General features: G+C 39.1%; 1 protein-coding gene across 3 annotated transcripts in view; it reads left to right on the top strand.

Annotated features, from left to right (window-relative positions):
• FHIP2B (FHF complex subunit HOOK interacting protein 2B) overlaps nt 1-13,157 on the top strand; it is a 1,026,346-nt gene that overhangs the window by 882,857 nt on the left and 130,332 nt on the right. For all 3 annotated transcript variants that reach the window (XM_044082952.1, XM_044082953.1, XM_044082954.1), the window contains one exon: nt 2,489-2,589. In XM_044082952.1, the coding sequence (XP_043938887.1) occupies nt 2,489-2,589 (101 nt within the window). The remainder of the gene's footprint in view (nt 1-2,488; nt 2,590-13,157) is intronic.

Here is a 13,157-nt window from a genome sequence, read left to right as displayed (position 1 = left end):
TCTTATTGCTCCAAACTGGCCTCGCCAGCACTGGTACTCACTGCTGTGCAGCCTGTCCCCACTGCCACTATGGCATCTCACTCAGATCCCAATCCTCCTGACCCAGAGGGAAGGAGAATTCATGTATCCCCAATTGCAGACCCTCAGTTTGGCAGCTTGGCTTATTCCCTAACTACTGATCAATCTGCCAACCTCAGTAAACGGGTTCTGGATGTTGTACGTGAGGCCAGATGCCCTAGCACTAGAATGTCTTATGCTGACAAATGGAAAAGGTTCTGCTTCTGGATTCAGGCTAAGGGAGCCAATATGGCACAGCCATCCCTCCATCCCATCCTGGATTAATTAGCTGACCTGCTACACAGTGGTCTCTCTTTTTCCTCTATTAAAATTCATGCCTCTGCAATCTCTGCTCATTTCCCCACTGAGCAGCCCCTTTTCTCACACCCCCTGATCAAACAATTCCTAAGAGGGGCTAGCAACTTGAGACCACCCAGAAGAGCACCTACCCCAGCTTGGGACCTTAACTTTGTGTTGGAAAAGCTCACCCTGCCCCCCTTCGAACCAGCATCTTCAGCAAAGTTAAAATTTCTCTCCTGGAAGATAGCTTTTCTTCTGGCCATCACTTCAGCCAGAAGGTTCTCCGAGCTACAAGCACTCATGGCTGTATAGCCCTTCATTATCTTGGATACTGACAGGGTTTCCCTCAGGACTAACCAATCCTTCATGCACAAAGTGGTGTTCAGTGTGGCTGTCAACCAATCCATTCATTTGCCCACCCTTTTCCCTAACCCACAGAACAAGGGGGAAAGGATCCTTCACTCCCTAGATGTGCACGGACAGCTCAGATTCTATCTAGACAGGACTAAATCATTCAGGAAGTCTGATCAATTGCTGGTTAGCTTTGCTGCAGGTGCAGAGGGCAAAGCCATCTCCAGACAAACAATTTCCAAATGGATAGCGCACTGCATCCATTTCTGCTACAAGCAACATGGAAAGCCTCCCCCCAAGGGGGTCAGGACTCACTCCACCAGAGCAGTCTCCACCTCTGCAGCTTTCCTCAGAGGAGTCCCCACCAGGGACATCCTGGAGGCTGCCCACCTGGACATCAGTTCACACTTTCACCAAACATTACCACCTGCCAATCTTTTCCAAATCCAGGGCAGGCTTTGTCACTGCAGTCTTGCAGGGCATCTTAGCCAGCCCCTAGTCTCCTTGACTTCCTCCACCCTTTTTCTCTCTCAGCTTTGCGAATCAACCCAGATGTGATTGACTGCAACAGTGAAACACGAAGAACATAGTACAGTTGTGTAAACTTACCATAAATGTAGATGTTCGAGTGTATTCACTTTTGCAGTCCTGGTTTCTCTCCCTGCATCCCCCTCTTCTTTCTCTCTCTCTTTACAAGGGACATTTTGGTATTTACTTTCTACTAGTGGGGTTCTTCCACCAGAGCCTGGCTCCCACTTGGGGGCTCCTGACAGGGCAAGAAAAACTGATGTAATGGTGTCTGCTGCCTTACTTTATACTACTGACGACCTGACGTCAGTCCTGAAGTGACAGCAACTGACGCAGAAATTCTAAGCCTCTGATATTCAGGCCGGCCGAGGGCTACCCTGGCAGGGATAACCCAAATGTGATGACTGCAACAGTGAATACACTCGAACATTTACATTTATGGTAAGTGTACACAGCTGTACTTTCTGAGCTGCACTACACTCCTGTCCAGTTATTTGGTGTTTGAGTTGCCAGGGCAGTACTTTACAACAATGTTTATATTTTAATTGGTAGCTTCAAAAGTCAAGAAAGTGAAAATTAGTTTATCACTATATTAGTTATGAAATTAAAATGTGCTCTTATATGCTCACCTTTTAAGGGCTTGGAGAAAAAATAAGCTTGTATTTTGAAGATGAAACATATGAAGTAAAACCTGGTATTGACTACGGTCTTAAACTGTATGTACAGTTGCAGTGAAGTGTAAAAACAGTGCTTATGAAACTGATATTTTCTTAAAGTGCCTACTCAATTCAGTTGTATGCTCTGCATTTAAGCCAGAAATAGGACCAATTCAAGATGTTTGTTCTAAATATTTTAAAATGTGTATACTGTTTTAGGGAAAAGAAAGTTGTACTACAGTACACAGAACTGTAAAAGGGGGAGATAACTCTTCTGGGATAAGTGAGGGTCTGGTTTTGGAATGCTGTGGCTTAATTCTCAACTGCTTACTGCCCAGATAATGATGGAAATTTATCTGATTGATGGTCTTACCAGTACTTGTAATATACTGCAGATATGTCACAGTTTATTTTCCTAGAAGCTTTTACTTTTAACACTTGTGCTTGTTGTAGCTTGGGTACTGTAGTCCTGGCTCATATCAAAGAAAAGTATTTAAATGCCAGCAGAGTAGGATGCATTCACTAATTTGGTGCTAGTATTACTCCATCCGTCCAAGAACAATTAATTATGTATATGGTCATTCTTTGTTCTACAGGTGATAGCAGAGCTGATGCAGCGGATCCAGCGTATTCCTGACATTAGAGTAAAGTTAGTGATGGTCAGAAAACAGCTAACAGGACACAGAGAAGATGAACAGTAAGTAAAAACATTCACATTCAGAAAACAAAAAGTAACAATTTTTTCCAAAGTCTCTGTGCACCGTATCAAAATGTACTTTCTTTCTACACGGAAACCAAGTAGGAAGAACACACCTTCAAATGAGTCACCATGCAATTTTTACATATGGGTTGAACACTAGAGCCGCTAAAATAGTAAAGTAGCCATTTTTGTTCTGTTTGATTTGTTTAGGTTTGCTTGTTAAAAAAAAAAAAAATCAGCTATATTCATGTCATAGTAAATCATCTCAACCATTCAGACCAGAATGCAACTATTCACCTGTCCTTGATTTTGTCTCATGTTTTACCTCGAGTTTCTGATAATTTACTGATAGTTGCAGCCTGTGAATTATGCGACATTATTAGAGCTTCATAGATGTTGTTCTGCGGAATATACATGTTGTTCGGGTCTATATCACCAAATCAAAAAGACCCGTAATCGAACTGCATTTACATTGAAAATGGCAGTCATTCGAGGTGTTCATAGTGAGATTGCGGTACAGTGAAGAATGGAAAATTTGCTCTTTCCTCACTATGGTGCTATCTTGGAGTTGGTATATGTAATTAGCAGGGGGGGGGGGCACAGCCCCCCCATAAGAGCAATTTCAGTGACTGACATTTTCGATGTAAATGCCGTTCGATTACAGGTCTTTTCAGTTTGGTGATATAGACCCCATGTTGTTCTATTCACATTTTAAGTGAATTAGATTAACATTTTTTAAAAAATTGTCTTTGATTTTTGGACCCCCACAATTATATTTGACTGTATCCAGAATTCTTGACCAAAGACACTGACTTTTTAATTTCTCCAAGTCTTTTGGGTTTCTAATACCATGGTGGGAATAGACCCCATTTCTAAGTCAAAGTATGATTAAAGTTCATGAAATTAGTATTGTTTCAGTCTTTGATGTCAGACAGCAGTGCTCCGCAGCACCCACAATGTGCCCAGTAATGACTCCTTGTGCAGTTCGTATGGAGTTACATGTATTGGTAACATATCCAAATACGATTGTAAATTCTTTTTTATAAGTCCCATTGCTCCTACTACTATTGGAACTGTCTGGGTGTCTTTCTTCCACATTGCTGTCGTTTCTGCCTGCAGATCCTGATATTTTATGACTTTGTGTCTCTCTCTGTATGCAAGACACTGTAGTCATTGGGGGTGGCAAGTTCAATGATCAATGCTACTTTTGCCTTCTTTTCTTGGACCACCATATCTGGTTTTCTAGCATCTGTCTTTTTGACTGTTGGTAATGGGTGATCCCATGTGATGTAAACTTCATCATTTTCTATGATGCTTTGTGGCTCATGTTTCCAGTGTTTTTCAGCCACTTCAGTACCATAATGTTTGCACAATCCCGAGTGCAACAGTCTTGCCACATTATTATGCCTTTCAGTACACAGTCCTTCTGCCATTAGTGTGTCACAACCAGCAACAAGGTATGCGACTGTTTCTAGTTTGGTTTTACAAAACCTACATTTGTCTGTTTCTCCCACATGTTCAATGGACTTTGTAAACTAGCGTACATCTGTCTTGAGCTGCCCATATTAACCTTTCATTTCTTGGTTTGAATTTGCCTCTCCTTAACCATTCATGTGTTCGTTCTTGATCAACATGAGGCTCTTCCAGAAGTTTTCTATACTTGCAACTATATTTATGTTTTTTCCACATTTCTTGCCTTCTCATCTGGTCTTTCACCTTATGTTCTTTCTTTTGTTTTTTGGCACATTCAGTTGCTGCCTGGTTTTTATCTACTTCTGGTTTGATTTCCATTCCTGCTTGACATCAATATGCTTCTGCCAAATTAAGCAGAGAAGGCATCTTAGATTTATTCTACTCATGTTTCAAAACTTTCACTACATTTGGATCTTGTGAGGTCAGTAGATATATGTGGAGTCCCACGATTGCAGATCTATACATGTAATCAATTTCAAGGAGGCCATCCCTCCTTCAGAACGGGAATGTATAATCTTGTCTACACTAATTTTTATAAATCATTTGGTGAACATGAAGCATCCTTCTTGTTTTAATATCTAATCTATCCAACACTTTTTGGGGCCAGTCAATCACTCTAAAACTGGTAGGGCAGGAAGGACAAATTGATTTATAGCTTGGATCTTGTTCCTAGATGTCAATGGTGTTCTTAGGATTAATTTAAGTCTTCTGAAGTATTCCTTACTGAGTTTTATTCATATTTGTTCAGGTTTTATTTCTGATTCTTCATCAATTCCCAAGTATTTTTCCACTCCCTCTTGCTCAAGTTCATTTATATCGCATTCTTGCCCCAAACTGATGTTTCCTGGTGCTGCAGTTTTCCTGCTTTAAAGGTTGCTTTTGCACATTTATCAAGACCAAATGACATTCTAATATCATCTGAAAAAGTTCTGACAACCTGTAGCTGTGCTTTCAGTTCCTCATCTGATGAGCTATACAGTTTTAAATCATCGACAAAAGAACATGAGAAGTCATTAGACTTTGTGGCTTTCTAGGAGCCAAATTATAGCCATGGCCCAAGCTGTTAAGTAAATAGCTTAATGGATTAATGGCAAGGCAGTATAGCAGCGGTGACAGAGAGTCACCCTGGAATATCCCCCTTTGAATCTTTATCCCTGGGATAATAATCTGTTCTTTATTATGGCTTAATTGCAAAGTGGTCTGCCGTAGTTTCATGGTTACTGTAATGTAATCTATCAGTGTTGTGTATCTTAAACATTTTTAAGCACTCTTTTATCCCTGAATGTGGGATACTATTAAATGCTATTTTGTAGTCACTCCATGCTATACTTAGATTCTTCCCCTTTTTACAGTTCTCCACTATAACTTTATTTAACAACAAATGATCCTTTGCTCCATATGACGTTCTTTTATTGCCCTTTTGTTCTACTGTCATAATTGAGTTTTCTTTTAAGTGACTGTAGACTGTTAGCGCCAATTCCCATGTATAGTTTATACATCGTTGGAAGGCAATTTATTGGTCTATAATTTTTAGGGTAGCTTGCAGGTTCACTCTTAAGTAAGAGCATTGTTTTGCCTGTTAGCCAGTGTGGTGTCTGTTCGGGGTGCACATATAAATAGTTCTTACTCATGGCTAAATCCTCGTGCAAAGATGTTAATACTTTTAACCAAAAGTTAGGTACTGCATCTGGACCTGGTGTTTTCCAGTTTGAGGCTTTTCTTAACTTTGTTTCAATCCGTCTGGCTGTTACGTCATCCCATTTCATATCCTGTACCTTTAAACTTCTTATTCTTTCTTTAATCATGACTCATATAAAAATTTAAATTCTAAATGTATTATTCCATTTTATATCTCCACTACAAGCATATATACCCTCCTAAGTAAATGATTCATCAAAAGTCCCTTTACCAGGTATAATTTCTTTAAGAAGGTGCCTTGAAACATTTCCTTATATTAACTGCTTTATCTTTGTTTAATTTTTCTTTCTTAGTTCTCTCTTTCTTTACCACTTACAAATTGTAGCACAGAAATGTATGTTTCTTTAAAATAAATTCCTCCAGATGTAACCTTTTTCCTCCCAGTCTTTCACTTCTGTTTGGATTCAATTAAAATCCAATTTTCCTTCAGATTTTGTTATACTTCTATAATAATGTATTTTATCTAACATGTTTCCCATTAACATAAATCCTCAGTGTATGCCACTACTATTGGTGGTTTAACTCCATTTGCTACTTCTAACTTCTTTAACACCTTTTTATTGTTTTTACAGTAGCATATCCATTACTGAATATAATACAACTCATTGGACAGCTTTGTCTTAGTCCTTTTCTGTCCTTTATTACACTTCCAAAACTCCCATTTACCAATAAGTGTAATTTAGAATTTTCATACATCAATACTAATTTGTTTTCCAAATCCATAATGACGTAAAATAAATTGTCTGTTTATGACAAACATTATTGAAAGCTTTTGAAATGTCACATCACAATTCTTTTCCAATACAGCACTGTACACATTACCTTTTATAACCAGTTACTTCATGATCCTTCCTTTAATTCCATAACTACTACTACCTAGATCTGTTTGCATGCATTTGGACATTCTGTCTTGTACCATATCATTATCTGTGTTGCATAATGCAGGACACCGGTTGGCAATAATTTATTTTCTTGGTTTCATAGTTTACGTTGCATCTGTGCATGTAGTTGCTGAAGTTAACTCAGGACTTACCCTCTGACCAAACAGATTTTTTAAAAACGAAGATGAGGTGTCAGACCATCATACTTTTAAAGGAAGTTTTTTTTTTTTCCCAGTAGCTAGCTGTAGAAGAAAGGGCTCATAAATCTAATTTTCCTGGATATTTTTACAGCAGAAACATTAAAGGAATTTTTTAAAAATATTTATTTATTACATTGTTAATGTGCAAAACACATTTAAATACATTAATAACTGTAAAAAAAATATCACAGCAGCATTTTCCATTGTTTTATACATACACTTTCCATCACAGCTTTGTTCTTCTATTCTTGTGCATTAGAACAAATTCATCAACTTTTCAGTTCCTACCAACCTACTTAATTTAGTCATCAGAGCAATATTTTTTTGTGTGTGTATATAGACAGTTTTCAAAACCCCATTTATTCTTATGAAAATTATTTCATTTATCCTTGGTGATCCCAACTCTAGTTCTTTTATTTCCATTACAAAGTACAGTACTTCAACCCAGCCATGTTTAAGATTGAGATGGGATTACATCAAGGATCAGCTTTGAGCCCTTTCTTATTTGCAGTGATGACGGACAAGTAGACAGACAAGATCAGACAGGAGTCCCCGTGGACTATGATGTTTGCAGATGACATTGTGATCTGTAGTGAGAGTAGGGAACAGGTGGAGGAGACCCTGTAGAGGTAGAGATGTGCTCTATAAAGGAGAGGAATGAAGGTCAGCAGGACTAAGACAGAATATGTGTGTGTGAATGAGAGGGAGGATAGAGGAATGGTGAGGATGTGGGGAGTAGAGTTGGCGAAGGTGGAGGAGTTTAAATACTTGGGATCAACAGTTCAGAGTAATGGTGAGTGCAGAAGACAGGTGAAGAAGAGAGTACAAGCAGGGTGGAAAGTTTAGAGACAAAGCCAGAGAGGCGAGATTGCGTTGGTTTGGACATGTGCTGAGGAGGGATGCTGGGTGTATTGGGAAAAGGATGCTAAGGATGGAGCTGCCAGGTAAGAGGAAGGCCTAAGAGAAGGTTTATGGTTGTGGTGAGATAGGACATGCAGGTGGTTGGTGTAACAGAGCAAGATGCCGTGGACAGCAAAAAATGGAAACGGATGATCAGCTGTGATGACCCCTGACAGGAACAGCCAAAAGAAGATAAAATACAGTACTTCATTTACAGCTGGTTTAATGTTTGATTTCCACTTTCATGTAGTTGCTGTTTTGCCTACTTATAACCTTAAACCTAATAAGGTTTTACTATGTGACAATTCTAAACTTTAGCACCAACTCACTACCATCATCTTCTTAGTTAATTTACTGTGATTCCCCAACAGTAACTGTGTCAGGACATTCTATAAGGAATCCTTAAATATGGATTATTCCAAACATTCTCAGAAGTTCTGTCTAATCAGTTTCCTTTCTTATTCACTTCATATCTCCAACATCTGTTTTCCACTTGAGGGAAAATCCTCTTAATTCTGCTTGGAGTATAAAAGTATCTGTGTAAACATTTCCATGCAAGTGTTTAAATCTTCTGGACTTTGTAGGCAAAAGAAAATGTTGATGTTCATCACTGTATTCACCATTGCAGTCCTGTCTCCAGGTAGCCTAACTGGCTGACTTGATTTACAAAGCTGTATCCTCTCCAGGACTTTGGCCAAGGCCCACCCACCTGGACAGATGTATGTCAGTGGTATCAGAGGTGCTTTAGCTAATGCCATATTCAGATTTTTCTTATTGTGCAGCTGTATATTCCATACAGTTATAAGTTTGCTTGCTTCCAGAAGCCATATAAGTACTCCATAGTGGAATTTTCTTATGTTATTGTTTGAGTCTAAAATACCTAATGTCCGTTTCTGACAGTGGTTTTGATTCAGGCATTTTTGTTAAGGTGAACAATTGTATGTATTGTGCATGTTGAAGCAGATTCCCCACAAAGACTTCTTTCTCTTTGTTTTGCTTTAGCCCAGAACTACTGCCCACGTTGTGCCATTTTCACCCAAGGACAATATGAAGAAAGTGTCAAACTGTCCAGAAGTTCACAGAAAAGGACATATAATTTGTGTCGTACTGCCACAATGTCACTCAATGTCTCTGGGAACCTTCCACCAAAAAAAAAAAAAAAAAAAAGGCACTTAGAGAAGAGACTAAGGGTGATATGCAGGCATATGGGGATGTCCTTTTGGATAGTTCTCCGGGTCTGGAGCAGAGAGGTGATTTTGCAACCTTCTACCTTGGTGTCAGTCTCTGCCAGAACAATTGGTATGACCACTGTGCAGGCCACCACACCATTGTTATCTCATATGTCCTCCCAGACCCACCTTCTGTGCTTTACCTCCTGAGATCGGAGGCCTGTCAGTTTTAGTAGTCTGAATCCCCATTATAGAGGGGATGGCATAGTCTCTAGGATTTTAGCGTGTAGGGGGATTCCTGGAGACAGGATTGGGGTCTTAGTCCATCTGTCATGACCCATGGCCTCCAAGGTACCTGTACCTGAAGCCATGAGGCACAAGATACCCAAAATCAGACCAGTGCCTGCTACCTTGCCTCAGTTTTCCTCCATTTCCTGTGTTTATCCAGATGAAGTTTGTGCCTCCTTTCTTGAAACTTAGAAACCCAGACGTAGAAATATCAGAGGAATCTAGGGACCCTTTTAAGAAAAAGAGCACAGTGGAAGTTCAGCTTGAGGATTCTGATTTCTGAACTGGCTTAATTGGGTCATGTAGAATAGTGTGCTGTGTTGTAGCTTTAAAAAGCATTTCCAAGGACCACACATGCATATAAATAGCAAGAATTTGCTAGCTTCAGTGCCATTTTGAGAGTGCAGCCAGAGTGTGAACATGTATGTGTGTGATAGCTAGTTTGTTTATAAGTTAAAGTTACTAAGCCTCAATTCTGATGTGTTTGTACATAATAAAGCTGCTTGAACAGAACACACAGATGTTTGTCTACTTCATCCTGACTAGACTAGCGATATGGTATCAGAACCGGGATTCCATAGACTGCTTTTCAGAGCCACGAGGTGCATAGTTAACAGTGAAGGTAAACTAAGTGAACAGAGTGCAAAAAAGGGCCAGAAACGAACTAAAGGTAATGAATACTTGCAAGAACGAATTATTTTATAAAAAAGATAAAAAGGAGCATTAAAAGGGCACAGAAAGCATTAAGCAAATGAATAGCATGGAGACGTTTAATAAGCAAGCGAAAACCATAAAAAGTTTATTAATTAAACAAAATGTTCAAAATTAACATATTTGATAAAACGATTATCAGAAAAGCACATAAAGGGTTCGGAATTGCAAAACGAGCATGTTTAGAGTTAACACGAGCACAAAGAAAGTATAACGGGAATGAAAAGAGAAAAACTAACATAAGTAAGGGCAAAGGGGCACATTAAACATACATAAAGCTAGGCAACTGCATGTTTTTTGGCATAAACTACTATTTTGTATGATTGAAGCTATTTAGGGCATAACTAGATTAATTTGAAGTATCTCAAAGTGTGTAAAAGTGCTTGCAGTGCATGTTTATTGCTGTGCATTTATTCCGAAGAGTTTGATGTGTGCAAAGTGCAACTATTTCATAAAGTGCAAAATACAGCCATTTCAAAAAGTTTCTTGTGCTGGATGTGTCTGTTTCCAGAGAGCTGCCATTACAGAGTGTTTCTTGCACTGTACAGAGTTATTTAGCAAAGTATAACCATTTTGGGGAAATTTCAGTGTGCTGTGTACTGTTTATTCTCAAAGTGCAGTAACTTCAAAATGTTTCTTAGTCTGAGCTTCTTCTGCCTAGTGTATTCACACAGTGCAGTTATTTTGAAATATTTCTTACACTGATAAGAGGTGATTTCTTACAATTCAGTGATGTCAAGAGTATTATTGTGCCCAGGAAATTTATTCCGCAAAGTTCAGTTATTCAGAGGCTTGTAGTGCTATTGGGCATAGTAACAAGTACTGATATAAATTTCTGGTGTGTGTGCATTCGTGCATACTTGCCAAACCTTCACTGGTATATGTTAACATGGCAGAGGCATTTCGCAGACCAGGTCCACTTGTATTTGATCAGAATATTTGAGAAAGAGTATGGTATTTTCCTACAAGCAGCTTATTCTGACAAAGATGTATGCACCAGGGCATTCATTTTGCTAAACCTAGCTGGGTCAAAGGCCATTGAAAGAGAATGTTCATTTGTATAGGCATCAGCAGTATATGAAGGTGAAGGGGAAAATCGTCATATTGTTGTACAGGCTGAATCAAGGGAGGTCACCAAGTGTTGGAAGCGCAAATTCAGAGAAATTTGCAAACCTCCGATTAATGTCACATGAGCGGTGTTAGTGTTACACAAGAGATCAAAAGCCAGGAGAAACTTTTGCAGCCTGTATTACTGACCTGGGAAACCAAGCTAAAATGTGTAAGTTTGGGGATTTAAAAGATGAATTAATAAAGGACATGTCTGTGTGTGATATTAATAGTGCTATAGTGAGAAAGATTTTACTTTGGGACAGTTATTTAATGCTGATCAAAGCTATTCAGATTTGTCAAATCCATGAAGTAACAGAAAGGCACACAAATATGCTTGTAAGTGATAAGAGCATGGTTTCAGCAGGCTCCAGCGCAAATGTAGACAGCATGCAACATGTGAGTAGCAGAAGCAGGCTTAAGCACATGACAGCTGCCACCCCTGCAGGCTCCCCAGGTAAAACACGTAGTCTTCCAGCAAGTTTTAAGACTAGCTCAGTAAAAAGAGCATGCTCAGTGTAGTACAAGGGTGAATCAGCAAAACCTAAGTCAAGCTTTATTGTTAACTGTCACAACTGTGGTGCAAACCATTCGTCTAAAAGAGAAGAGTGCATAGCATTTGGTCAGCAATGCTACAAGTGTAAAAAATGGAACAATTTTCAAAAGTTTTACAAATCAAGTAAGCCTGACACTGTTATAAAGAAGGGTCATTTGAAAAAGCAAATTGATCAAGTAGGGTTGCAATCTACTTTCTATATGGATGGTGTATCAGTAACTGGTGAAAAGACTGATGCAGTAGATTTATTGGCAAAGAATTAAGTATTTTGTACTGTCCAGATCAATGGTAAATCCACCGAGCTTAAAGTAGATACTGGTTCAAAGTTTAATGTTATATCAGCATCATTTGCTAACGTGAGAGTTGGTGAGCAACTAAATGTGGCCAGTTGTGCGAAACTTGTTGCTTATGTAGGTGAAGAAATTCAAATTGAAGGCTTAGCAGTGCTTTCATGTTATTTGGCTAGGAACTGCTACAGCTTACTATTCTATGTAGTTCAAAGACCTGTGCAGTCATTACTGGGTCTCGGAGACAGTTTGAGAATGAATCTGCTTTCTTTTACCAAAGAAGTTCATTAAATATACACGTCCCAGTTCCAGCTTCACTCATTCTGTTTTTTCAGCGTATGCTGATCTTTTCTATGTCACGTTGGGCAAAATTCCAGTTGTGTTTTCTGTGAAGTTAGACCCAGAGATCAGTCCACTAGTCAGACCAGCAAGAACAGTTCCAATAACTATGCAGAATAAAGTCAAAGCTCAGCTGGATAAAATGGTGCAGCAAGGTGTAATTTGTTCAGTTACAGAACCAAATGAATGGGTATTGTCCATGGTAACTGCTCAGGAAAAAAGGCTCAGAAGAAATCAGAATATGCATTTACCCAAGAGATTTGAACAAAACATTAGAGACCGCATCATCCTATGCGTAAAGTTGAAGAGGTCGCAACTCTAATTCCGAATGCCACTGTTTTTTCTGTCTTTGGATGCAAAAAGTTCATTTTGGAAAGTGATGCTTGATCGCAAATCTTCATTACTGACTACATTCAGTACCCCATTTGGAAGATATAGATTCCTCAGGATGCCATTTGGAATAAATTCTGCAAGTGAAGTCTTTCAGCGTGCAATGGAGCAATTTTTTTCAGGTTATCCCTGTGCCATAATAGCAGATGATATATTGGTCGAAGGCAATGGTGACACAGAGCATGACAGAAATCTTAAGAAAATTCTAGACAGAGCACGTGAAGTGAACTTAAAGCTCAGTCTTCTGAAGTGCAAATTCAGACATCCAGAAGTTACATATATAGGTCATTTGTTTACAAGTATGGGCTTGAGACCAGATCCGTCCAAGCAAGCAGCCATTCCTGAAATGCCAGCACTGAATAATGTTCAAGCTGTAGAACATTTTCCTGGTATGGTCAACTATTTAGGCAAGTTTATACCAGCCTTCAGAGAGTTGACAGCACCTTTGAGAGAGCTAACATGTAAAAATGTTGCATGATCTTGGTTAGAACAGCACCAGAGAGCATTTGAAGACCTTAATCAGAAAATTGCCACCCCACCTACATTAAGATACTACGATGTCAGTA

The sequence above is a fragment of the Protopterus annectens genome, chromosome 9.part0 (assembly GCF_019279795.1).
Source record: "Protopterus annectens isolate FY-2018-M chromosome 9.part0, PAN1.0, whole genome shotgun sequence".
NCBI classification, from domain to species: Eukaryota; Metazoa; Chordata; order Ceratodontiformes; family Protopteridae; genus Protopterus; species Protopterus annectens.
This window is presented reverse-complemented; position numbering and strand designations above follow the sequence as displayed.